Below are 25,283 nucleotides of genomic sequence, written 5' to 3'. Positions count from 1 at the left end.
ACTATAGCTCCATGTGTAACGTGTATGGAAGTGTGTATGCCATGTGTTTTCCCAGGGGTGGAAAACTGGAAAAAGTTTTGGTTTGTATTAAAAGTCTGCATGGAATCAAATGACACCATGAAACGTCAATGAAATGTTGCTCATCCATTAGGCATTAAGTACTAATAATGAGGTTTTCACACTGGCCAGTATAGGCTAATGGAAATAGCTCATCATTACTATAGCAACGTACACCATTTACACATGAGTGTAAGTGTAACAACAAGCAAATGTAATCTGACACTTTCTTTCATTTCAGAGCAGCAGACTGCCGTTGCACAGATGTTTGGAAGAGAAATATGAATGTGGTGTGACCACTCCTCCCTCATAAAGTCACGCACACTCACTGATGAAGGCGAAGAAACGTTGCTTTCTTTTTCAGTGTCTCCAATGCTCTGCAGATGAAGGATCAGCTTTGACTTGATCTGGATGTGAATTGACCAGGTAAGGTTATATATCCTATATTATGTTTTAGGAGATGTTTATGTGCCATTGCATCATATATAATCAAATTATAAATTGTATACAATGATACTGATTTAGTATCCACATTTGATACATAATGGTAATATGTGATTAACAGTTTGAATAGGCTAGTATTATAGTTTAATGGGCTACCATAGGATCGTGGTGAAGAAGTATGTAGGAATGGTGCATTTCATGTTCACCATGTGTAAAGCAGCACAAATGATATATTTGCAAGCAGATTGTTGCAGTGTTTTAAAAATGTAGAACCCACACGTAGAGGCTATTTTATTCTTATGGTTGTGTACATCCGTTCAATTTATAGTGAGATCATTTCATAATATGCAAGGAATTAAAACACAGAGATGTCTACAGACAGTGTCGTAAAATTTATTCACGGGCCAACATGCTGCTCCAGAACATTTCTATGTGTTCTGTGTTCACTGTTCAGTGCCTATACTGTTAGTCCATGGGCCATAGCTACGAGATGTCGGTATTGGAAAGGTGGCAAAGGTTATCATGCATTTTTGAAAAGCTCTATATCTGTAGATTATATTTTGGTATGATAACCCGTTCTGAGACACAGCTAAATTGGTGTTATCAGCCGCAAGAGCTGGTGTCCCATTAACTTTACATTACAGGGAAAAAAAAGCAAAAAAATAATCTGCTTTAAGTAGCATATGAGGGGTCAAACTAGGGGTTTTTAACACCAATGTAGCTGTGTCTCAGAAAGGGTTATCATACCAAAATATAATCTACAGATATAGAGCTTTTCAAAAATGCATGATGACCTTTGCCACCTTTCCGATACCGACATCTCGTATGGCCCAATGGACTATGTATGTCACACCTCTGTATACAGCTCATCTGGCATTATGCAGAGGCTCAGAGTGACTTATAATGAAGCTGCTGGTGCGTGCAGCTTGATAAGTCTGGGCTCGCCCAGCCCAACCGAGCCCGCGGCATCTCACCCCTGGCAGTATTTCCCAACTTTTTTTCTGCTAGGGCACACTTTTCATAGCCAAAAGATCCCAGGGCACACATAGATATACAGTATGTGTGGCTATTTTCAAAATGTTTTCCTCTTTCTTATATTATTTTACAATTTGGCCAATGTTTTATTTTTTATATAGTTTGTTGATTACTTTTGATGCAGTAATTGTCTTTTTTTTCTTTTCTTTCTTGAGGTATTAAAAAGGTTTTAAAAGTCCCTAAATTGTGACTTCACTGTCAAATTTCAAAGGCACACCAAAGCATTTCAAAGGGCACACCAAAGGTCCGCCGCACAGTGGTTGAGAAACACTGGCCTATGCGGCTCATCTCCGGCATTATGCGGAGGCTCAGAGTGGCTTGTGTTGCTCCACGTTCCTAGAAGGCGCCAGTCAGTTGGTTGTGTTGGCTGTAAATTGATGTGCAATTTTACGTCGGCTTGATGTCGGCTTGCATGATTCATAGAGGCTCTAACCAGCCCTATGAATTAAAAAAATAGGGCTGTTGGATGAGTAATAATAGACCTATTTTGGTGTAGAGCAGGGGTCTTCAACAATGATACCCCTAGGGGGTCTTCAGAGTTACTACATTTTATTAAAAATACATTTGCTTGTGAAATGAGACATTCTGCACAATGAGTAGCCTACTTTTACCTTTGGTATACTTTAAGTATATTGTCATGCCAGTACTACAGTATATTTTGTATTGGCAGTATTCATATTTTGAATACTGGACTTTTACTCGTATTTCAACATTGCAGTATTGATACTTGTACTTAAGTAAAACATGTGAGTTCTTCTTCCATCACTGCTCCTCAGGAATGAAACATTCACACCTTTGAAACCTAGTGTCTTATTCTGTGTGACAAACATTCATTGAAAATAGCTATTTTTTGGCAAATATATTTGGTGTTCAGTGTTCTATTGGTCAATTGTTGTACAAAAGACCTACAACTCTGTTCTGTCGAGAATGGAGCTGGCTCCACTGGTCTTGAACTACACTCTTGGTTCTGTCTGGTACCTGTAACTTTGTCAGTAATTGTGTATATCGTGCACCATCTACTGGACTCGTTGTAAAACTACATCTGCTCTCTGACTTCCCTGCTGTGGAGTTTTACGTAAACTGATTCAGTTTGGACTGGGTGGGCACAGGCTAGGTTTGACTCCATTGAATATACAAACATATGTTTCCGTGGCTAGACTTGGTTTCGTCCGTGGCAATTTCTAGATTGTGTTTTATTACACACCATCATAATTTAATTATTTTCATCATAAGACCCGATTACTGAATGTCAGTCCCCAGGTTTTCTTGTATGTATGACACATATTTACTATGACACTATGGCATATTAGGAGTCCACCAGTACTCCATTTGGTTCCATTTGCACATTCAGTGTTACAGACCTGTTATGGTCATTCAAGGCTCTCTTTATGTGTTTCTGGTAATATTATTCTATTTCATTGTGTCTGTGAAAAAAAAAAAAAAAAAAATCCACCACAAGCCAAAATGGCTTTGACCCCTGCTCCATTGTATGTTGTCCACTTAATTCAAACTGGATGTAAACCAGGGGTCTTCAACAAGGGGGTCCTGGACTCCTTGAGGGTCCTCAGAGTTACTGCAGGGGAGGGTGCCAGATCTTTGTGCGATAGGCTACAATTAGTATTCTTTTGTGCGGTGCTAAACGCTCCTACTGTACATCTGGCTTTGTGTGTACATATGTCCGCATGTACGTCCCACAGAGCTTGACATTGGCCAGGCTTTGCGGGACACGTAATGAAATTTACTCATAAAAGGCACCACTCACTTCAAACTAGGTGTGATTTATTTTTTACATTAACCACTTGAGCACTAGCATTACTGAGGAGAACTTTAGCCAAAAATTGCAAAAATGCCTTTCTGTTTTCGGCAGAGGTTTTTGTGTAGTGGGGGGATAAAGAGCAGACCAAGTAGAGTGAAAGGTCAAGTTTACAAATTAATCGTTAATGTTAATGTCTGAAAATACACATTACCATGAATCCAGCATACAGTACTGCAGACAGTGCTGTCAAAGACGTCTATGAATCTGTATGACATTTTTTAGAAAGTTTAATATGAAACACAGTTTTATACAACATGTTGGGTGCCTGCTTCATCTCTCTCTCAGCTAAGGGGCCCTTGAGCTGAAAAACTAGCAGTGCTCCTGGAAGGAGCTAAGCTCAAACATCTGGCTTTGTCCTGGCTCTGAAGTGTGGCCTACATCGGGCCTACATCTTGGCACAAAGCGCTCAAAGTTTGTTGTGCGTCCAGGGTCACATTGGTCAAGCTTCACATGATGCTTAATGAAATTAACTTGTAAATAGCAACGCTCACTTCACACTGGGTGTGATTTTTCCATTCTATGTAATAATTCATTATTGCAGGGGAGTCACGAAATCTCGGCAGAACCTCTGAATGACATCATATTGACATGACATCATTGTAGTTTAGACAGAGCCGAACCGAAATAAATTCGTCTCTAAAAGTGGAGTATGAATTGGCCCTTAACCTCTTAATGTACATGAATATGTCCAACTGACAGCATGCTGGATGTGTTTGTGTTAAAGGTCTCTGCTCAACTATGGAGAGAGAGGAGGGGGACCCTGCCTCTGGAACCACTCTGTGTGGAGAACATGAGAGCCATGCAGAAGCAGAGAGGTATAAGCAAAAAATATCTGGAACAGGGGTCTTCAAGAGGGGGGTCCGGCCGGGACCCCTAGAGCAGGGGCGTCCTTTGTGTCACCAGGGGATGGCAATTGCCATCTACAAAGCCGAGTGCAGTAATACTTGAAAAATGGCCTGAAAAAATGTCCAACTGGTCAGCCAAATGAGGTATCAATATACAGTATAAGTGATAAGTGATATACAATCAGTGATATACACTGATTGTATATCTTTTCTTGAGGTAATTGTGTATCCCCCAAAATCACAAAGGCTAATTTGACCATTGGGATAAACAAAGTTGGTGTGCCCAAAAATGTAGTTACTGCACTTTGGCTTTGTAGGCTCACATTCAACCTCAAATTCTGTTGTTTTATGCACATTGTCCTCAACTCTGAATAGTTTTAACAGATTTAAACTGATTTGATCGCAATCAATGCCCGTCGATCTACATGCGACATGTGTTATGATTTAGATAAGAGTTATAATTTAGCGTTGAGAGCTTGTAGATCAACTATTTTTGCTATTTTAGAAATGTGGCTATGGTAACTTTTTTGACCACCTCATGTCTTTCTGAAATTAGCAGTGGAGTGGCTCTCAAACTGTTTTGGCACAGGGAGCCCCTGTAAATAACCTTTTTAATCTATTAAGAATTGGAATTATTTTAAATTTAGCTATTGAAAAATAGCAGATTTACAAGCTCACAGCTGAGAGCTTGTATATCTACCATTTTTGTTGAGAAAATGTTGAGTATTTCGACCGATTCTATAAATATCTTCTAAATCCTTCTAAGGTTTTTTGAAAAACGCCGACCTCATCTCGAAATATGTATCAGGGACCCCCCAGAAGCAAATATTTGAGTTACAAATGTTAACTTTAAAAAATATATATTCTAAGATTTCCAAAAAGTATAAGATAATAGTAGTAAGGTTTAGGCATAAAGAATAAGGCACGCAGGACAGGACCCATGACTAATAGAAATGTCAGTTCCTTCACTTATTTTTTTTTTAACATGTCCTCGTTTAGCCCAGAGCCCTTGGCTGTAACTAAGGCATCTCAGGCGTTTCCCATTTCGCTTCATCACAAATAGTTTGTTGCTATAGGATGATGTTTGTCCTTCTTAATCCGACTGCTTTACATGTTCGTATAACGTGTTTAGTCTGTCCTTATTGCGTTGCACTTGTTGACATATCATTATGCAGACAGATGCTTTGATTGCTCTGGAATTCCCTGGTGTCTCACTGCTGCTCTGTCCCCTCCCAAAACAAAAGCTGTATCATGCTGCCTGGCAGGGTGGGGACAAGGATTAGCAGTATAATCAAACAGTTTGAGGAAACGGCACGCTCTACCTGTGACTCCGACCCCTGTGAAAAGGTCTCTCGCCGCTCAAGTCGGTGAGTCAATCTATTAAAGCAATTATGACATGCCGTTTTTTTGTGCGTGTATTAAAATGTTTTAACTAAGGCTGGGACTTTAACTGATTAATTGCGATTAATTAATTACAGAAAATTAACGCGATTAAAAAAATGAACTCATTTTAATCGCACTTAGTTTTTGCACCACAGAACCTTCAGTTTCCGGCATACCGATCATAGCGATGCACCAACCTTTGGCACCAACCAAGAAGAGACAACAAACGCAAAGGGAGAAGTAGCCGATCAGAGCGCTTTGCTTGGCCCAGTGGATGAGAAATTTAGATTTCAAAAACTCACTCATTGACACACTCGTACAACAAAATGTGTTTTACTTGAAAAAAAAGCTTCTCAGGTCAAATATCGATGTGCGATTAAAATGTGATTAATTGCGATTCATTAATCACAGAGCCTGTAATTAATTAGATTACATTTTTTAATCGCATCCCAGCTCTAGTTTTAACTGAAAACTGTTGAAAGTTCAGGTTTTTTGGTGTAACTGAGGTCAGGAAACATGAAAAAATGAAAATGTTATGTCATGAGACCTTTAATTCCGCGTAGAGTGCTAATTTGAAAGGATTGACGTTGGATTTCCGCATGGATTGTATGATTCAGTAAAGGATAAACTAAATAGTATTCATCATCTTCCTACCAGGAGTCCAGAGTCTCCTGTGCCCAGCTGTGACCCGATGAAGAGTGACCAGTCCATGGATCCAACTCACGACGTCAAAGATGATGAACGCCACTTTACTGATCAGAGGTAAGAATGTCGAAAAACAGACAGAAACAGATTATTTAGCTGTTCTTCTCAGACTGTAGTGGGCGAGTGTCTGTGTGCATGTGCGCGTTCCTCTACAGAGACAGTTGTTCTCTAAAATACTCTAAAGAACAACTGGTAATTTTTTATTATGCATTTTATTAAGCATTAACTAAAGATCATGCAAACTGCTGATCATCTCTGTCGGGTGGAAACCTCATTTGTCCAAAACTGTGGATTTTCAGGATATATAAAAATAAAAAGCAAAAGTAGCAGATCTGTATGCTCAAAAACGCATCGTTTTGTGCAGCATTTCGGGCTTGCGGATCTGCTAGTTTTGATCTTTTAATTGACACTATTATGATCAAGTAGGCCGGTAGGGCATGAATTTACGTGTCCCTTTCATGCACATATTATATGGAAGTTCCATTATCTCTGTCTCTGTCTCTCTTTTATGCCCATATATGGTGTTCCATGTCCAGGCCAGGCTGTGATGTCATCTCCAAATCTGGGCACTGTAGTGATGTCAGTCATCTCCAAATTTGGTCACTTGTTTCATCATGGTAGACAGATATTATTTGGGCATTCTTTCAGCACGCGGCTGTTACCATGGTGGCGACACTGTTTAGTATCAGTGATGTCAGCATGTGGACAGACACCGGACAGACGTTCCTTAAATTAATAGTTAGATGATGGGGCCCTATCGTGTGCATCACTTTACACCTACGGTAGCTTAACGTTTTAGGCATTTATTACTATCGTTTTTCAAAGTCATAAGGGTGGTGCCCAGGTTAGGGCCTCTACCAAACCTTTTTCGTTGTGACCCCGCCTAGTGAAAATAGCAAGCTCACAACACGTCGCCTTGCAATGCGTTATGAGCTGGTAGATCTGCTATTTTCACTTTTTTTAAAGCATTGTTTAATTTAAATTTCCTTTTATGTTTTTACGAATAATTGTGATAAAATAATGTAAATACATTTAAACTCTTTTGAAATATAGATTTGTTTCCAAATAATAATAAGAAATAAAAAAAGGCACATTTACTTGCGAGCCGCGACCCACAGATGGGTCCCGAACCGGTGCTCAAGGCTTAGAAAGCGTTACTAATTTAAAATTTTCATCTTGCTGTCAGTTTCCGAGGGAGGGCGAATGCATTTTGCAGTGTCCTTCAGAAGAAGCCAGAGTCCCCTGTACCCTGTGTCTCCATGAAGAGGGACGAGGCCAGTTGTGAGAAACCAGAGTCCCCTGTACCCTGTGTCTCCATGAAGAGTGACAAGGCAGGTTGTGAGAACCCAGAGTCCCCTGAAGCCAGTGGTTCCATGGAGAGTGACCAGTCCATGTGTGATCCTACTGAGCTCCAAAACGAACCACAGGCTACTGAGGAAAGGTCAGGAGTTGGAAGAGAAAAGAGCTAGAAACTAACAAGAAACTATCTGAATGGGAAATATATTGAAAATGAGCCACAACCTTTGCCACAAACTAGTGAAAATAGCCGATCTACAAGCTCACAACATGTCGCCTTGTGACACGTTCTGAGCTGGAAGAGCTATTTTCACTACTTACTTTTTGAAGCGGTGAAAGCCGCTTCCAAGGTGTGGCTTTGTCTGTCCCATGTCTGTCCCGTGCATGCAGAATTGAGGATTGGTCAAGCTTCACATGACAATTTGGCCCTCCAGACAAAATCATTCATTCATTCAGAATTCATGAAAATATAGAACTAAAGCACATAGAAAGTATAGATCTAGATTAGAAGATAGAATGTATAGATCTAGAACACAGATTTCATAGCTCTAGAACACATCACCGCTTCACTTCGAACCGAGGTTAGATTTTTTTTTAAATGTATTTATATCTTATTTTAATTCATTTAAGACATTGTTATCACATTTCTTTTTATGTTTTTACGAATTATTGTGATAAAAGATCTTTTGAAATATCGATTTGTTTCCAAATAATAAGAAAAGGCACATTTACTTGTGAGCCGCAACCCCAGTGTTTGGGAACTAGTGCTCTAGGCTTCATAGAAAGAGTTAGTAATTTAAATTTTTCATCTTTCTGTCAGTGTCCATCAGGAGAAGTCAGAGTCCCCTGATCCTACTGAGCTCCAAAACGAACCACAGGCTACTGAGGAAAGGTAAGGAGTTGGAAGAGAAAAGAGCTAGAAACTAACAAGAAACTATCTGAATGGGAAATATATTGAAAATGAGCCACAACTTTTGCCACAAACTAGTGAAAATAGCCGATCTACAAGCTCACAACATGTCGCCTTGTGACACGTTCTGAGCTAGTAGATCTGCTATTTTCACGACTTACTTTTTTTTAATGTATTTATATCTTATTTTAATTCATTTAAGACATTGTTATCACATTTCTTTTTATGTTTTTACGAATTATTGTGATAAAAGATCTCTTGAAATATCGATTTGTTTCCAAATAATAATAAGAAAAGGCACATTTACTTGTGAGCCGCAACCCCAGTGTTTGGGAACTAGTGCTCTAGGCTTCATAGAAAGAGTTAGTAATTTAAATTTTTCATCTTTCTGTCAGTGTCCATCAGGAGAAGTCAGAGTCCCCTGAAGCCAGTGTCTCCATGGAGAGTGACCAGTCCATGTGTGATCCTACTGAGCTCCAAAACAAACCACAGGCTACTGAGGAAAGGTAAGGAGTTGGAAGAGAAAAGAGCTAGAAACTAACAAGAAACTATCTGAATGGGAAATAAATTGAAAATGAGCCACAACTTTTGCCACAAACTAGTGAAAATAGCCGATCTACAAGCTCACAACATGTCACCTTGTGACACGTTCTGAGCTGGTAGATCTGCTATTTTCACTACTTACTTTTTTTTTAATGTATTTATATCTTATTTTAATTCATTTAAGACATTGTTATCACATTTCTTTTTATGTTTTTACGAATTATTGTGATAAAAGATCTTTTGAAATATCGATTTGTTTCCAAATAATAATAAGAAAAGGCACATTTACTTGTGAGCCGCAACCCCAGTGTTTGGGAACTAGTGCTCTAGGCTTCATAGAAAGTGTTTACATTTTTCATCTTGCTGTCAGTGTCCATCAGGAGAAGTCAGAGTCCCCTGAAGCCAGTGGTTCCATGGAGAGTGACCAGTCCATGTGTGATCCTCCTGAGCTCCAAAATGAACCACAGGCTACTGAGGAAAGGTCAGGAGTTGGAAGAGAAAAGAGCTAAAAACTAACAAGAAACTATTCGAATGGCAAATATATTGAAAATGAGCCACAACTTTTGGGCAGGGGTCACCGCCATCCTGGCTTGTGGTGGAAATTTGTGTCAATATATACAGTATATAATATATATATATATATATATATATATATATATATATATATATATATATATATATATATATATATATATAATATTACCAAAAACACATAAGTGATAATCACATAATGACCCTGAATGATCATAACAGGTCTATAACTCTGAGAGTGTACAAATAGAACCAATGTACCCGTACACTCCATTGGTACACTTAAGGGTCGTTAAGGGGGTCCCTTCAAATAAAACATTTGAGAACCACTAGCATAGTTAGACTCCTTGTTGCATGTTGTAGTAAATCAGTGTCATACATAGGCTATTATGAATAACGTAGTGGAGACTTCACATGCAGTAATTGGATCTTAACATAACATTGTAATGGTGTGTAAAAAAGAAAATACAAAATGTACTATGGACAAGACCAAGTCTTTGTCACGGACACATTTTCTGTGTACGTATATAATGATGACCCCTGCTTTAGCGCGTGCCTGTGTGTGTGTCCACACACTTATGACATGCGTGCACATGTCATAAGTGTGTGGACAATTCGTTGTCACATTTATAATATCGTCGCTGAAATGTCATCTCCATACTTTTTATGCTCCCCCCTCCTGTAAACGAATGCCTTAAATTGTCATACTACAGCGGCACACACAAGTAACAAGCTCTACAAACTCGTAGATCGGCGACCTTCTAATTTGAACCCTGAAAAGTAACAGTTTTTGACATGAGGTTTCCACCTGACAGCGACGATATAAATGTTGATATATAAATTATGTCATTTTGCTGTTAAATCAAATGTGGTCTTGCAGTGAACTGAGTATGCCTCTCTCCTCTCCCACTCTCTGTATGTGTGTGCATCTGCACATGGTAAGCTACTACGTTTATTTAGCCTTTCCTTTAGCCTTTCCTTCTGTGCGGGATGCTGTGTGCTGGCCTGCTGGGGATGCTGCATGTGTGCTGTTTGGGATATGCGGCAGTCTGTTGAATCCTGATATTTTTTGCATGCTTTTGTGTTGTATAAGAAAATATGACGGGTTGTGACTGTAACGTGCCTGTTATTGCGACCGTCAGGTCGCAAGTTACTTTGAAAAGCTCCCCTGGCTGTCTGCGTCTGTTACGTCACACTTTTGCCCCTACTTTTATCTCTGCCACCGTTGGCCCTATCGATGCCAAACTTTGCACAAACACCTCTTGGATGGCAAATCACAACCTCCAGCCCTGATTTCTCACATGGCCCTCTTCTAGCACAACCATCAGATCAATTTTTGCAAAACACATTTTTGGACACTGCTCCTACAGATTTTGGCCTAAAATCACGCAAAGCGGTACACAGTATCTCTAAAGTCATGTCATCAACATGGATCTGTCCCATTTCCCATATTCCCTCCTGATTGACTACGATTGCCTTCTAAAGTTTGTGTATGGGACATTATGGTTGCTTATCTCCCGATTAGGGAGTCTTACTGGTGGTTTGGGCTATGCTGGTGGCTGGTTTAGAGCACTCATGCTACTACTGCACATACTGTAGAAGAAAGTTGTAGTTTTGTGTGGCTTTGCTCTTGGTTAAATATACAAGTTATTATTGCCATTCATGTCTGTCTTGACTCTTGAGTGCTTTGCTGTGGTTATTGCAGCAGTGATAAAAAGTAAATAATGACGACGGCACCTTTATAAACGTAAAAAAGATGCCTGTATCTGAAGGAAAAGGTGGGGAAAAACAGAGAATTTTGCATGTGTCCCCCCTAGCCTTTCGTTGGATTTCTGCGCTTGCGGCAGACAGTTGTTGAAGAGAGTCAAGGCAAAGCGGTGGGCAAGATCGTCTTCAGAAAAGAAGTGAGTTAATTATTTTATCATTAGCCTACGTGATCATTACCTAAGCATTAACTAAGGTTTGTGTTCTCATACAGTATCAAGAGAGGACCCCAAGAGGAGAACACAGATCCATCCATTGTGTCCATTATGTGTTTCAACTTGGTCCATCAAGAGAGATGAATATGCTGTTTTGTTACAGTTCTTTTGCACCACAATAAAATCTCATTAGAAATGCTGTTTCCTAATTTTTTAGGATGGTATAGTCATACCATGCCACCATGGTTCAGGGCAGTTAACTGCGTATAGGGGTCTTGTCGCAAGGTGCATTTTACACTCCTCAAAACAGCTGAATTTTGGAACAGATTATATCAGGTGTCTTCAACATGGGAGGTGCCAGGGGCTGTCGTACAGGAGAGGCATGATTTCCCACACCCAGTGCCCCTGTGGGGGGTTTCAGGCATAATGGGGTAAAGCGTACAGAAGAGCTCTGGGTCACTCATGTGTGTGCCTCATGGACAAGCCCTTGTCTTGTCACCTGTATTTGTTTGTGCCGACAATGGCTGGGAACCGCCAGCGATACCATCCATAGCTGAAAAGGTCTCATCCGTAACCTGCCTAATCGCATTAGTCATTAGCAGTTCATGCATGTTTTGAATGGAACCAAATGTCAAGCTGAAAACGTGCCAGGCAGGACAGGAACGACTGCAGCCTGTCCCGTGACAACCAGGCTGTGAGCGAGATCGAGTCCAGGGCAACGCCTATGAACTCTGCTATCTGCACGGGTATCAACACACTCTTGTCGTAGTTGATCGATCCCGAAGCCTAGGTTTGTGAGATGGGTTATTTGGCACGTCCACAGCACCACCCCTTCCTTTCTCCTTTGTTTCCAGTGAGTGGTCATTGCACGTCCTGAGGTTTGGAGCGCCACCTTAGTCTGTAACAGTGTCTCGTTATTGAGCCTGCGAAGCTCTGCCATTTGTTAGAGAGTCGGGGTGTCCCCAACAGCTCGGTGGTTGAGCCCTCCAGTAGAGCGGTGGTGTTCGGCACTCTGATGGTGGAGGCCAGGACCATATAGGCCATTCTGTTGAGTCCTGAAAATGCTCTGTCGTGCCTGTCCGTGAAGCCTTTCCCTCTCATCCCGGCAGGAAGAGGGGAAGTGAGGGGCTTTTGCCACGAGTCGGTCAATTGGATCAACATCGTGGGGGCTCGGGGAAGCAAGCACTTCACTACCCGTCAGGCGCTGGCGCCTCCTAGCCATCGAACAGAGCTCCTGATAAATGTCAGAATGTCATGAGTTTGCGAGTGAAAATGTGTTGAGTCAAAGAGTGTACAGCCGTGTTCAGCTTTTGTTTCTACCACCAACCATCATGACATAACTGTGTGTTTTTGTGTGTGTGTGTGGGTGCCTGCTTGCGTGTGATGTTTCTCCATAGAGACCAACAAGAAAGCTCCCAGGATCTCATTGATCAGTCTGCTCAGGAGCAACAAACAGACCTGGCCTCCATATTCAAGGTGAGCCAACTTAAAACAACACCTTTTCTACATTTCATACCACAGAGTATAAATTAATTTAAAATCACACTAGTGTGAAGTGAGCGTTGCTGCTGCTGCTGATGATGATAGACCCACATGAAGTGGCCCCCCAGTGGTGTAGTGTAGTAATGTCCCCATGGGAAAAGCCCTGGAAAACTTCCGTCAAAGTTATGTCACCCAATGGGAAAAACCTTGGAAAACACAGTGGATTCATTTCCTTTTGGGATTGTCGAAATTTAACTTTTGATTATTTTGCATTTCAGCTGCTTGAGGAGAATCTTGGCGAGTTTTTGAAGAACGACCTGGAGAGGATCCAAAGTGTTCTTACAACAGATTTCCCAGAATGCTTAGAGAGTTTGGGGGATGAGCAGGAGGTGGCTGATGGTGAGGGGGAGGAGCAGAGGAGGCAATTCAGAGAGGGAGTTCTGAAGATCACACAGCACTTCCTGAGGAGTCTGAAGCAGGAGGGCCTGGCTGACAATCTGGAGAGCAGTAAGAAACTACTTTAACTTGAAGGAGAGCAGTAAACATTTATTCAAAGCTGTATTGTGACGGAGAGCCGTAAAGAAAAGTATATTCACAGCTATAACATGATTGAGAGCAATCTTTATTCATAGCTTTAACATGAACCATGAATGTGATTGCTATTGCATACTGCATAGGTGCTCTCATGTCAAGCTTGTCAAGCTTGTCTTTCTACCCTATGTATGGGGACTGACCACCCCATGGTCAGTTACGTGAATACTTTTTAAGACACAACACCTGTGGTGGCCACGCACTTATTATCCTCGTGTGGGTACAAAAGATTTTCATTACTTGATTTCCATGAGGCCAAAGGCACATGTATGTTATCTAATTTAAGTGGAAGAAGTTATATATAGCGTGTGATTTGAACACTTACGGTATATGTATCCACTTATACATGAAGTGCCGGTCTTATATCTGGATTGCTGCATTATTATTAAGTTATAACTTCTAGCGTGAAATCAGTAGAACTAAAAGACAGGTCATTTTATGCTTGGTTGCAATCGGGTGTCCTAAGAGACTCTAGGTCTGTGACCTACTTTCAAATGTGTCACTGCAACGTGTTGTGAGCTTGTAGATCGGCTATTTTCAGCATGCAACCAAGTGTAACATCAGCCATTAGTGTAATCTAGGCCTTGATTACACTATCAAGGCCTAGCCTAGAACAGCTAAACAATCCACCCATGTTAAAACAAGGTGGGGATGGTCTAGTTTCGAGTGCTAGCTCTTCAAATCTGTGGCTCCAGAATCGTGAGTAGCCCCTGATTGGCTAGTTACAAAGTAAGGCAGACTTTGTCTCTCTCGCAGCATGACTCGTTTGAGCATATCTCATTCTCCATGCAGCAACAGAACAGACAACAACACTATTTACTGCTACAAATGGGGCTTACTGCTACAAATGGGGCTGCATTCCTGAGGAGGCTACATTCCTGAGGTTTCTGTCTTTGTCACCTGCTGTGTTTAGCTGATGTTTGTGTACTGTAAACAGTGACAGTGACTCCCCCCTCCCCAGCTCCCCTCCACCTCTCGTTTTTGTAACCTCCCATCATAGAATTGTTTCTGAATGGGATAGGCTCCAGACTATTATACTGCAGTTAGCTGCATTAGTATATAGTCTGGCTAAGCCAGGCTAATCAAGGCCTGCCAAAATACATTTTTGACTAAAGTCTTGATATTTAAGTAAAACTAAGACTAGACTAAAACTACAACTTTTCAGATGACTAAAACGTAATGAAATTTTATTCAAAAGACTATGACTAAAACTAAAATGTAACGCTCCATTTGTGTCCTCTGTTCATTTAGAAACTCTTGCTCCTGTGTGTCAGCAACAACTCAAGTCTAATCTGAGGAAGAAGTTTCGGTACAACTCAACGCTTCAGCTCTTCACAGAGCCCCACATCACCGAGGTCAGGAGTAGAGAGGCCAACAATGAGCATGAAGTCAAACAGATTGAAACAGCGTCCAGCCAGGATACTGGTCTGGTCAGGAAACCATCCAGGACAGAAACAACAATCAAATTAGGAGGCATCTTTAAACCTTTACCTGGACAAGGCAGAATCAGAACAGTGATGATGACGGGAGATGCTGGCATTGGTAAAACAGCCTTAACTCAGAAGTACGCTTCTGACTGGGCAGAAGACAAAGAAGACAACGCCAAACAGAATGAGCACTTCCTGTTTCCGTTCACTTTCCGAGAGCTGAATTTGATTAAGGAGAAGAATTTCAGCTTGGTGCAACTTCTTCATCACTTTTTTGGTGAAACCAAGGCAGCAGGAATCTACACTTTAAAGGGGGCCCGAGTTGCTTTCACCTTTGATGGGTTAGATGAATGTAAGCTTCCTCTAAACTTCCAGAACGAAGTCTGGACTGATGTCAATAAGCCAACCTCAGTCGATGTTCTTTTTACAAACCTCATCCAGGGAAACCTCCTCCCCAACGCTTGCATCTGGATAACTACACGACCTTCAGCGGCCAATCGGATACCCTCTAAGTATGTTGACAGGGTGACAGAGGTGAAAGGTTTCACGGAAACGCAAATGGAGGAGTACTTCATGAAGAGTTGCATGGATGAAAAGAAGGCCAGAACAATCATCGCACACATCAAAACATCACGAAGCCTCCAGACCATGTGTCAGTTTCCACTCTTCTGTTGCATCACTGCTGCAGTTCTGGAGAATATGTGGAGAACAGCAGAGAAAGGAGTACTGCCAAAGAACCAGACTGAAATGTTCATCCACTTCATGGTGGTTCAGTCTGAACAGAAGAATGTCAAGTATCATGACAGAGCTCAGACACCTTCTGACAGGAATCCAGACAACAGTCAGGCCATTCGCAATCTGGGAAGACTGGCTTTTGAACAGCTGGAAAAAGGCAACCGGATCTTCAGTGAAGCAGATCTGACAGAGTGTGGCATTGATATCAGAGATGCATCAGTGTACTCCGGAGTGTTGACACAGATCTTTAAAGAGGAGCGTGGGTTGGAGGACAAGGTGTTCTTCTTTGTACATCTGAGCATTCAGGAGTTTCTGTCTGCTCTTTATGTCTACCTCCAGTTCGTTGACACTGGTGTCAACCTTCTCTCAGATCCACAGGCACCCAAGAGGCCCAAGTCAAAAATCCCTGACATAAATCTCCTCTTCAAGAGTGCTGTAGACAAGGCCTTACAGAGCCCAAATGGACACCTGAACGTGTTCCTCCGTTTCCTGCTCGGCCTCTCCTTGGAGACCAATCAGACATTCCTACAAAGACTACTGGAACGTACCGAAAGTAGGTCACAGACCAATCATAGTCTCTTAGGAAAACTTCGGGAACTAATGAGAAGTAAGTCACAGACCAATCAGGAAACAGTTGAGTACATCAAGAACAAAATCAGAGACAACCCCACTATAGAGAGAAGCATCAATCTGTTCCATTGCCTGAATGAGCTGAATGATCACTCTCTAGAGAAGGAGATCCAACAGTACCTGAGGTTGGGAAGTCTTTCCACCGGCAAGCTTTCTCCTGCTCAGTGGTCAGCTCTCGTCTTCATGTTGCTGACATCAGAAAAGGAGCTGGACGTATTTGATCTTAAGAAATACTCTGCTTCAGAAGAGGCTCTCCTGAAGATGCTTCCAGTAGTTGAAGCCTCCAATACAGCTCTGTAGGTGAAATGATAACTGGATACATTCATTAATTAAGTCATCTCTTTTTTACAGGTTAGAAAATATACTAAATGTATTTTATCGCTAATGTTTCTTCAGGCTGAGTGGCTGTAACCTCTCAACGAGAAGCTTTAAGGCAATATCATCTATTCTCAGCTCCAACTCCTCTAGACTGCAAGAGTTAGACCTGAGTAACAATGATCTGCTGGATTCAGTCGAGTTGCTCTCTGGACTCAGGAGTCCACACTGTAGACTGAAGACACTCAGGTAGGTATTCATGAAACTGAGATGACCATCCATATCCTGACTTAAATAGATGTAGAGGTCCCCAGATGGATTGAGTTGTTTGTTTACAGTCAAATACAGTCAATAACTATGGGGCTGTTAAGTATGACATCATTTTGTAGGCAGAGGAGAATTTCTGCCCCCAGTTTCCGTGAATCTTTTTCCTATTTTTACTATTTACACATTTTTCTTCTCTTTGTTGTTGAAAGGAAAGTGTTAGAATTATACTTTAGTCGTTATTTTTGTCTCGGATCTGTTGAAAATAGCGAGGGACAGAAAATGCTCTGGGGGCAGATTCTCCTCTGCCTACAAAATGATGTCACGGCTTAAAAGCCCCATAGTACACTATTTATATACAGTAGTATATTTGAATGGCTTTTTATTCTTCATTGCCATGTTTGTAACATGCAAATGTTTTTGGCATGTTTCTTTAGGCTGAGTGGCTGCAAGCTCTCACCGAAATGGTGTAAGGAGTTATCATCAGTTCTCAGCTCCGTTTCCTCTAGTCTGGTAGAATTGGACCTGAGTAACAATGATCTGCAGGATTCAGTGAACCTGCTCTCTGCGGGACAATGGGGTAAACTACGGACTCTCAGGTCAGTATTCCTGAAGGTGTCCAACAGATGAACATGTATTTACCCTGACTTAGGCTATACTTTGATTTCTTTGCACTTTCTTTGAGTCAGTTGCTTAAGATATTTTAATGTTGATATATATTTAATGTGAATCGATCTTTTACAGAAAAATGATTTTATCTCTGTTTCTCCAGGCTCAGTGGCTGTAAGCTTTCAGAGAGATGCTGTAAGGAGCTTTCATCGATTCTCTGCTCCAGCTCCTCTAGTCTGACAGAACTGGACCTCAGCAACAATGATTTGCTGGATTCCGGAGTGCAGCTGCTGTGTGGTGGACTGGGGAGTCCACCCTGTAGACTGAAGACACTCAGGTCAATATTTCTGATTCCTGAAGCTGTTGAACAGATGACTATTCATATCCAGACTTATCCTGAGTAAAATCTGATAACTAAAATCTGATAACTATTTGTATTATTTTGTTTATTGGGTGATGGCAGACAATGCCTTTTGTAAATAATATCAAATGTATAAACACATGTTTGCTCAATAATCCAATCTACAGTGTGGAACTATTTGTGTAGTAGTGAGTGAGCTCACTTCCTAATAAGTGATGATAAAATAGTGAGACGGCTTCCAGTGAGCCCACTGATAATTGGATTTATTCAAAAATGTTATGTGATCTTTCTTTTACAAGAAAGAAATGTATATTTAAACTTTGATTTTGCCTTTCTTCAGGCTGAGTGGCTGTAGCCTCTCCGGCAAATGCTGTAAGGAGTTGTCATCCGTCCTCAGCTCCAACTCCTCTAGTCTGAGAGAATTGAACCTGAGCAACAATGATTTGCAGGAATCGGGTGTTACTCTGCTCTTTGATGGACTGGTGAATCCTCAATGTGGACTTGAGACACTCAGGTCAGTATTACTAAAACTATTGGAAATCCAAGAGATTTATTTGCCACACTCATACAGTATGTTCAACAAATAACTTGTTATGCTATATTCTTTTTTTGTGTCTAGGAATAGGCCTAGCTATCGTAAAGAATAGCCAAAGATGAAGTGCAAATATTTCTAATTCAGCTTTGATCATTTATGTAATTTTGAACTTGGCTTTGGATGTGACTTTTGAAACCCTTTTCCCCCATCCATTGATTATCACTAATGTCTCTTCAGGCTGAGTGGCTGTAAGCTTTCAGAGAGATGCTGTAAGGAGTTAACTGCAGTTATCAGCTCCAACTCCTCACGTTTGAGAGAACTAGACCTCAGTAACAACGATTTGCAGGATTCAGGAGTTAAATTGCTCTTTGGTGGACTGGGGAGTCCACATTGTACGCTTCAGACTCTCAGGTGAGCATTGCTGTTCAACAGATGATCATTGGAAAGGCTGACAATTGCTGTACTTGTATGGGATCGGGGGGTAGGGAGCTGGGGTTAGGGAGCACAGCTCAAAGAGTCAAAGACAATTGAAGCAGAGAGATAAACCATGGACAAAAAAAGTAAAAGAAAAAAGAAATAATGCTTGGCCATCATGTGGGTCAGGATCGTTTTGTCAGGTAACTTGTGTGCAGAATGTTATTGAGAGTAAATTAAGTCAAGAGGTAGCTGTGTTCACGTGATGTTCTTGACAGTGTGTGCACCTGCTATTACCACCAAGTTAATCGTAAAATGATTATTAAAGACAAGGAATAAATAACATTTAAATGATCATTACATCATCATTCTTTTACAGAACAAAATGTATTAACATTGCTTTAATCACTAATGTTTCTTCAGACTGAGTGGCTGTAGCCTGTCAGAGGGTTGCTGTAAGGAATTGTCGACGGTTCTCACCTCCAACGGCAATAGTTTGAGAGAACTAGATCTCAGTAACAACGATCTGCAGGATTCAGGCATGCCGATTTTGTGTGGTGGACTGGGGAGTTCACACTGTAAACTGGTGACACTCAGGTCAGTATTCTTGATACAGTTCAACAGACGATCATTGCAAAGGCAGACAATCGCTGGAGTTGTCCGTCTTCACTCTATAAGTGCATTTAGGGAAACACTGCCATTATGTTTCATGAGAAACGTATTTTGGGAATAATTCAGCCATTTTGTCCTAATTGTAATAGTCAACACAGATTGGAGTGGCCATGTGAGTTCTCTGTGTTAGACAAGCAAAGCAAACAAACTTTAATTTTTTGGTATTTCATGGTTCTTTGCAAGGTTATATGTGAGTCATGTGTCAGTTTGCGCAGGGTTTGAACCACTCAACCTTCCGCATGAAGGGCATATGCACTAACCACTACACCAACGTCACACCCCATATAGACATTCATACAGACTCTCATACGGACACTCATACGTACACACAAAGCCAGACGTAGGAGTCGTTAGCGCCACTGAAAAAGATAAGAAAGCAAGGACTGATTTTGTCATTCTATTCCTGTACTGTGAATGAGAGAAAATTTGCTCTTGAACTCGTCATAAGTCTATAGTATTTAACAATAAGCATTATTATTATAATTATATAGAAAGAAAGAAAGAAAGAAAGAAAGAAAGAAAGAAAGAAAGAAAGAAAGAAAGAAAGAAAGAAAGAGAGATCCTCCATACTGTTGATGTCGATTTATATCTGTTAATCTGTGTGATTTGAAACGTGTGTGTGTGTGTGTGTGTGTGTGTGTGTGTGTGTGTGTGTGTGTGTGTGTGTGTGTGTGTGTGTGTGTGTGTGTGTGTGTGTGTGTGTGTGTGTGTGTGTGTGCGTGCGTGCGTGCGTGTGCGTGCGGTGTCTGTAGTTTATCAGGCTGTCTCATCTCAGAAGAAGGCTATACATATCTGGTCTCAGCTCTGAGCTCCAACCCCTCCCATTTAAGAAATCTGGACCTGAGCTACAATCAATACAATGAAACAATTGTGAAGATGTTTTCTGCTGGACTGAAGGATCTGAAACTGAAGACTTGCAAGTATGCACAGACTCGTTGCTACACAATGCCAATCAATGTTTTATGGTGTGTAGGGCAGTGGTTTTCAAAGTGGTGTCCGGAGACCCCCAGGGGGTTCCAGGGGGGTGTCTTTTGGCTAAAATAGTATAGTATTTTGAAATAATATATATTTTTTCTTTTTTATATATTCATGGGTTGCATTTGTAGTCCTAAACCGGCCATATTGAGGACCAACACAGGTGTTCAATTTGTCTGATGTTAATCAAAACACCTGTGTTGGTCCTCAAAATGGCTGGTGTAGGACTACAAATGCAACCCATGAATATTTTCCTCTTGGGGTCCCTATACAACATCTGTTCAGATGGGGATCCACGGTCCTTGACATGAAATTGTTTGAGAACCACTTGTGTAGGGAAATCATACTGTGATGCAGTGTAGTAGTGTTTTAATGTTAATTGTTGTAAATATTATTATAAATCATTGTTTCTATACTTTTATCAAGTAAAGAGACAGGACTGACTTTGTTTCTCGTCCCTCCCCAGTGTCAACCATGGTGGCTTGGTGAGGCTGATATCAGGTTTGAGGAAGTGTAAGTGTGTATTCAATTAATTTGGATTGCCCACACCTGCCATTTGATTAGTTGGTCAGTGCACAGTCAGTCACTTAATTTGCACTCTTCAGACATTCTCCACACATTCTCCACAGACTCTTAAGGTGGTTGCACACTGCTGCGCTTTTTCGTTGCGTTTTGGAAATCCATATCCGCAAAAATAAATGTTTTTCAGCCCAAGGAGAGAGAGAGAAGAGAGAGAGAGTAAGGGACCCAGTGGCGACATCTGTGAAAATCGGAAAACATCGACCCTGGTCCGAAAAAATAAATAAAAATAAAAATACTAATCGGTTGGCAGTGTGCAAAGTTAAACATGATTGACATAACGTTTGGATGATTTATTTACGTGCTCCAAAATTCACTCCGATATTCGTCCGAAAAAACAGCAGTGTGCGAAGACCTTTACCACTGCACATGGACTTTCCACAACTGCTTATCCCCCCCCCCCCCCAAATGCCCATATATGGGCATGCCCATGTATGCCCATATACAAATCTCCATAAATGGCCATGAAATGGACAAGGACAGACATATATAGGGATCTCCATATATGGACATAAAAGGGACACAGGCATACAGACGGTTACAAAGGTACTATGACTAACGGGTATAATGGGTATTGCATAACAGGACGGGGCGTGTATTCCCTATTTTTCAGTGTTCCCAACTTGAATTGTTCCCAAGTAGGCCCCGATCTAGTTTAATCAAAGCAGCACACATACAGCTGATTAGCTGATAAGATTCCATCAGATCAGATAAGGTGTGTCATAACAGGAAAGAGTGCGAGAATAAAGCACAGGGGGTGCAGGTAACAGTCAAGCACCGGATCTCTGACTCTATCAGTGAGTGATTGAACATGACTGCAATCTATCAGTAAATGTGCTGAGTTAATGAGTGATATACAGTACTTATCATCTATTCATAATGCAGTGGTGGAACGTAACTAATTACATTTACTCAAGTACTGTGCTTCATGGTTCAGTTTTGAGGTACTGTACATTTCCAATTTTCAATACTTTTACTTCAATTACTTGAAACTACTTCAATTACTACAATTATTTGAAAACTTTAGTTTCTAACTTTAGTTACTTTGTAGTTTGGAATTATTATTACAAAACATGCATTAATAACTTTAGCCCTGTACTTCAGCTATTTGAAAATAGCCGAATTACAATCACAACGCTGTGAACTTGTAGATCTGCTATTTTCAAAAGATAATATGGCGTAATTTTCAGATTTGCATGGTAAAGTCTGTTCTGAAGTTTAGATGAATGATAGACAAGTATATGAGTATTTTAATGTAATTTAATGAAAGAAATGACATGGTAGTTATTTTGCTCTCCTGTAACTGTTGCGGCTACAGTATTTTCAGTTTTCATGTCATGAAGATGATTCATTTATATTAAATAGTAAATTATTATTATTATTTGATTGTAAACTGGTTCTGCTTTGTCCTCTCCATCAGATGCCTGTGAGCTCACGCTGGACCAAAACACTGTAAACAGAAGGCTCTCTCTGTCTGAGAAGAACAGAAAGGTGACGCGGGTGAAAGAAAAGCAGTCGTATCCCGTTCACCCGGACAGGTTTGATAAGGAACAAGTGATGTGTAGAGAGGGTCTGACTGGACGCTGTTACTGGGAGGTAGAGTGCAGTGGACTCGTTTCGATCGCAGTGACGTACCGAGCAATCGCCAGGAGAGATCTGGGTCCCGCCAGTCTGTTTGGAAACAACGACAAGTCGTGGAGTCTGGTATTTGATGGTATCCACGGCAAGAGTTACACTGTCCATCACAACGGGAAGAGCACTGTCCTCCCCGTTCCTCCCTCCTCTGTCTCCAACAGAATAGGAGTGTATCTGGACTGGCCTGCTGGCACACTGTCCTTCTACAGTGTCTCTTCTGACATGCTGACGCACCGGTACACCTACCAGTCCACTTTCACTGAACCCCTCTACCCTGGGTTCTGGTTTGGTTCGGTCTCCTCTGTGACTCTGTGTCAGTTATAAGGGGTAATGCACAATGGCATCCTGAGTCTTGGTGGAACACTCACACTGCTACTGAAAGGACAGGTCACTCTGTACAGCAGGGGTCTTCAACGTTTTCAGGCCAAGGATCCCTTAGTCAAGAGAAAGATGAAGCAGGGACCCCCCTCAACCCATAGATACCATATAGTTTCATCGCTTGACGGCACAATCATCACTGTATTTTGGATTCATGTCAATCTGTGTTTTCAGATATTTAACCACTTGAACCGTCAATACTTAATAAACTTGACCTTTCACTCTGTACTTAGTCTGCTCTTTTTCTCCTCCAACCCAAACCTCTTTCCTGCGAGGTGTTGTGAGCTTGTAGATCTGCTATTTTTGGCTTAAGTTCTCAGAATATGGACGCTAGGGTTCAAGTGGTTAATATAAAAAAGGAGAAAAAAAAGCTTCTATCACACAAAATATTTGGAGGACCCGCTGTGGTAACTGCGAGGACCCCCTAGGGGTCCCGGACCCCCTGTTGAAGACCCTTGCTTGCTGTACAGGTTTGTGCGCACACACACACACGCGCACACACACGTGAACATGTACACTGCGGTTAAATGGTGTTTGTGACATCATGTTTAGGCATATTATCATTGTAATGCATATGACAAGCCTTGTACAATTGTATCATACTGTAACTGTACCCTGTATGTAGTATAACTGACGTCAATACTTCAAATTCATTAAAGCCATCTCATTACAGACAGAGCCTACAACTAAACATAACTATTTAAACATCCCTAACACATGCCTGAGGCACACAAAAGGAGGAAACCGCTGAACAGAAAATGTGTTAAATAGAAAAGATAAGTGCATAAGGGGATAATATTAGGGTAGATTTAGGAATTGATTGGGAAGAGCCGAAGAGCCACAGAGAAAGTTGAGGAAACAAACTACGATAGTTAGAATAGAGAGCAATGTATGACAGCACAATGTAATGAGTACACTGTTCAGGATGATGAAACATGTCTCTGATGATTAATTCTGTGTTAAAGCTCCGTTATGTCATTTCTTTGTGAATAAAGTGTTATTTGGTCCAATTTGTGCGGTGGAGTATGTCACAATACAATATAATTAACTTAGGCTATACAAGAGAGAAGCTGATCCAGAGCCTTTTGTTCTGTTTGTCTGGCTTTCCTAGAAGATGTCCATGTTACAGTAACACATGAAACATAATATGGCTTTCAGCTGCAGTTTTCTCATCCGTGAAAAAGGTGAATGCAAGAAGTGCTTTGAATTTAAGTCTGGAACTCTTTGCAAAAATGCAAAGCTTTCTAATAGCACCTTTGTGTCCTTACAGGTCGGCACACTTATATTTGCCTGTATTATGTGTAAAGTAATGCCTGAATTATACTTGGTTGTGCATGGTGTTTTGCACTGGAAACCTTTGGTTTTTCTCTCTCCTTTCTTCATAGCAGAAGAGTTTCCCAGCATTTTCAGTGAGGCACAGACCAGACGCACAGTCCATCTCATTGCCTGATGCAATTAGTGTTAAGAAGCAATTAGCTATGGTGGAAATGTGTGAAAACTTGTGAAATTGCAGGGAATGTTTTTACAAAAAAAAATGTTTTGATTATTGATTTTTATTGTCCAAAAACTGTTAGGCCTGCTTGTCATTACATTTGAGGGGTAAAAGTGTTACAGATCCATTGGAAGTGGAACACTTTTGAAATGAAAACTATCAGCAACAACTCTTTTCATTGGCTGAATACCCCACAGACATTTTGCAATGTTTTTGCTATAGCCTACTTTTGTCACAAAGCAAAGGCATAGGCCTACTAAAGTGTCACACAAGTGCCACACAAAAGTTTTGTGTGACACTTTAGTAGGCCTATGCCAAGTATTGATTTACACTACAGGAAGAAAAAGAAGAAGGGGACAAAAGTAAGAAACAAACAAACAAATTAAAAGTTGAATACATATTGGAGACACGATGTTTTTGCACGACAGTATGGGCCTCTTGGGTATCTTGGCTGAGGAGGTCAAGTGAAGTTCAACAAGTCAGTGCAGTGGCTCTGCAGTGTGCACGGTGGACATGAGCAGCTGTGCAGAGAGGCTGGGCCAGTGATGAGGAGGAGTAACAAAGTTCGCATCGGCTGCAGGACTCAGGAGGAGTGCATGTTCATCATTTTAATCCAGTTTTCTCTCTGTTCACTGCGAACATGATGTGCTCAACATTGGACTTTGTTTCAACCGACTAGGTAAAAGGCTGCGTTTTTGTTTTGTC

The 25,283-nt window shown here is 41.0% G+C and overlaps 1 protein-coding gene across 2 annotated transcripts; it reads left to right on the top strand.

Annotated features, from left to right (window-relative positions):
• Nucleotides 1-399: 399 nt before the first annotated feature.
• On the top strand, nucleotides 400-23,312 carry LOC308280044 (uncharacterized protein). 2 transcript variants are annotated; one of them, XM_080720301.1, is made up of 20 exons: nucleotides 400-483; nucleotides 4,077-4,167; nucleotides 5,442-5,564; nucleotides 6,238-6,342; nucleotides 7,472-7,726; nucleotides 8,402-8,473; nucleotides 8,887-8,997; nucleotides 9,405-9,515; nucleotides 12,882-12,960; nucleotides 13,245-13,473; nucleotides 14,809-16,645; nucleotides 16,746-16,913; nucleotides 17,366-17,527; nucleotides 17,701-17,874; nucleotides 18,239-18,412; nucleotides 18,671-18,844; nucleotides 19,271-19,444; nucleotides 20,272-20,439; nucleotides 20,961-21,007; nucleotides 22,494-23,312. In XM_080720301.1, exons 2-20 carry the CDS (start codon nucleotides 4,091-4,093, stop codon nucleotides 23,030-23,032), a joined length of 4,779 nt encoding a protein of 1,592 aa, XP_080576427.1. In that variant the 5' UTR covers nucleotides 400-483; nucleotides 4,077-4,090; the 3' UTR covers nucleotides 23,033-23,312. The 2 variants fall into 2 exon arrangements, with proteins under 2 accessions (XP_080576427.1, XP_080576428.1); XM_080720302.1 differs by lacking the exon at nucleotides 5,442-5,564.
• Nucleotides 23,313-25,283: the final 1,971 nt, after the last annotated feature.

The sequence above is a fragment of the Nannobrachium achirus genome (genome assembly GCF_963921795.1).
Source record: "Nannobrachium achirus genome assembly, chromosome: 24".
Classification (NCBI taxonomy): domain Eukaryota; kingdom Metazoa; phylum Chordata; class Actinopteri; order Myctophiformes; family Myctophidae; genus Nannobrachium; species Nannobrachium achirus.
This window is presented reverse-complemented; position numbering and strand designations above follow the sequence as displayed.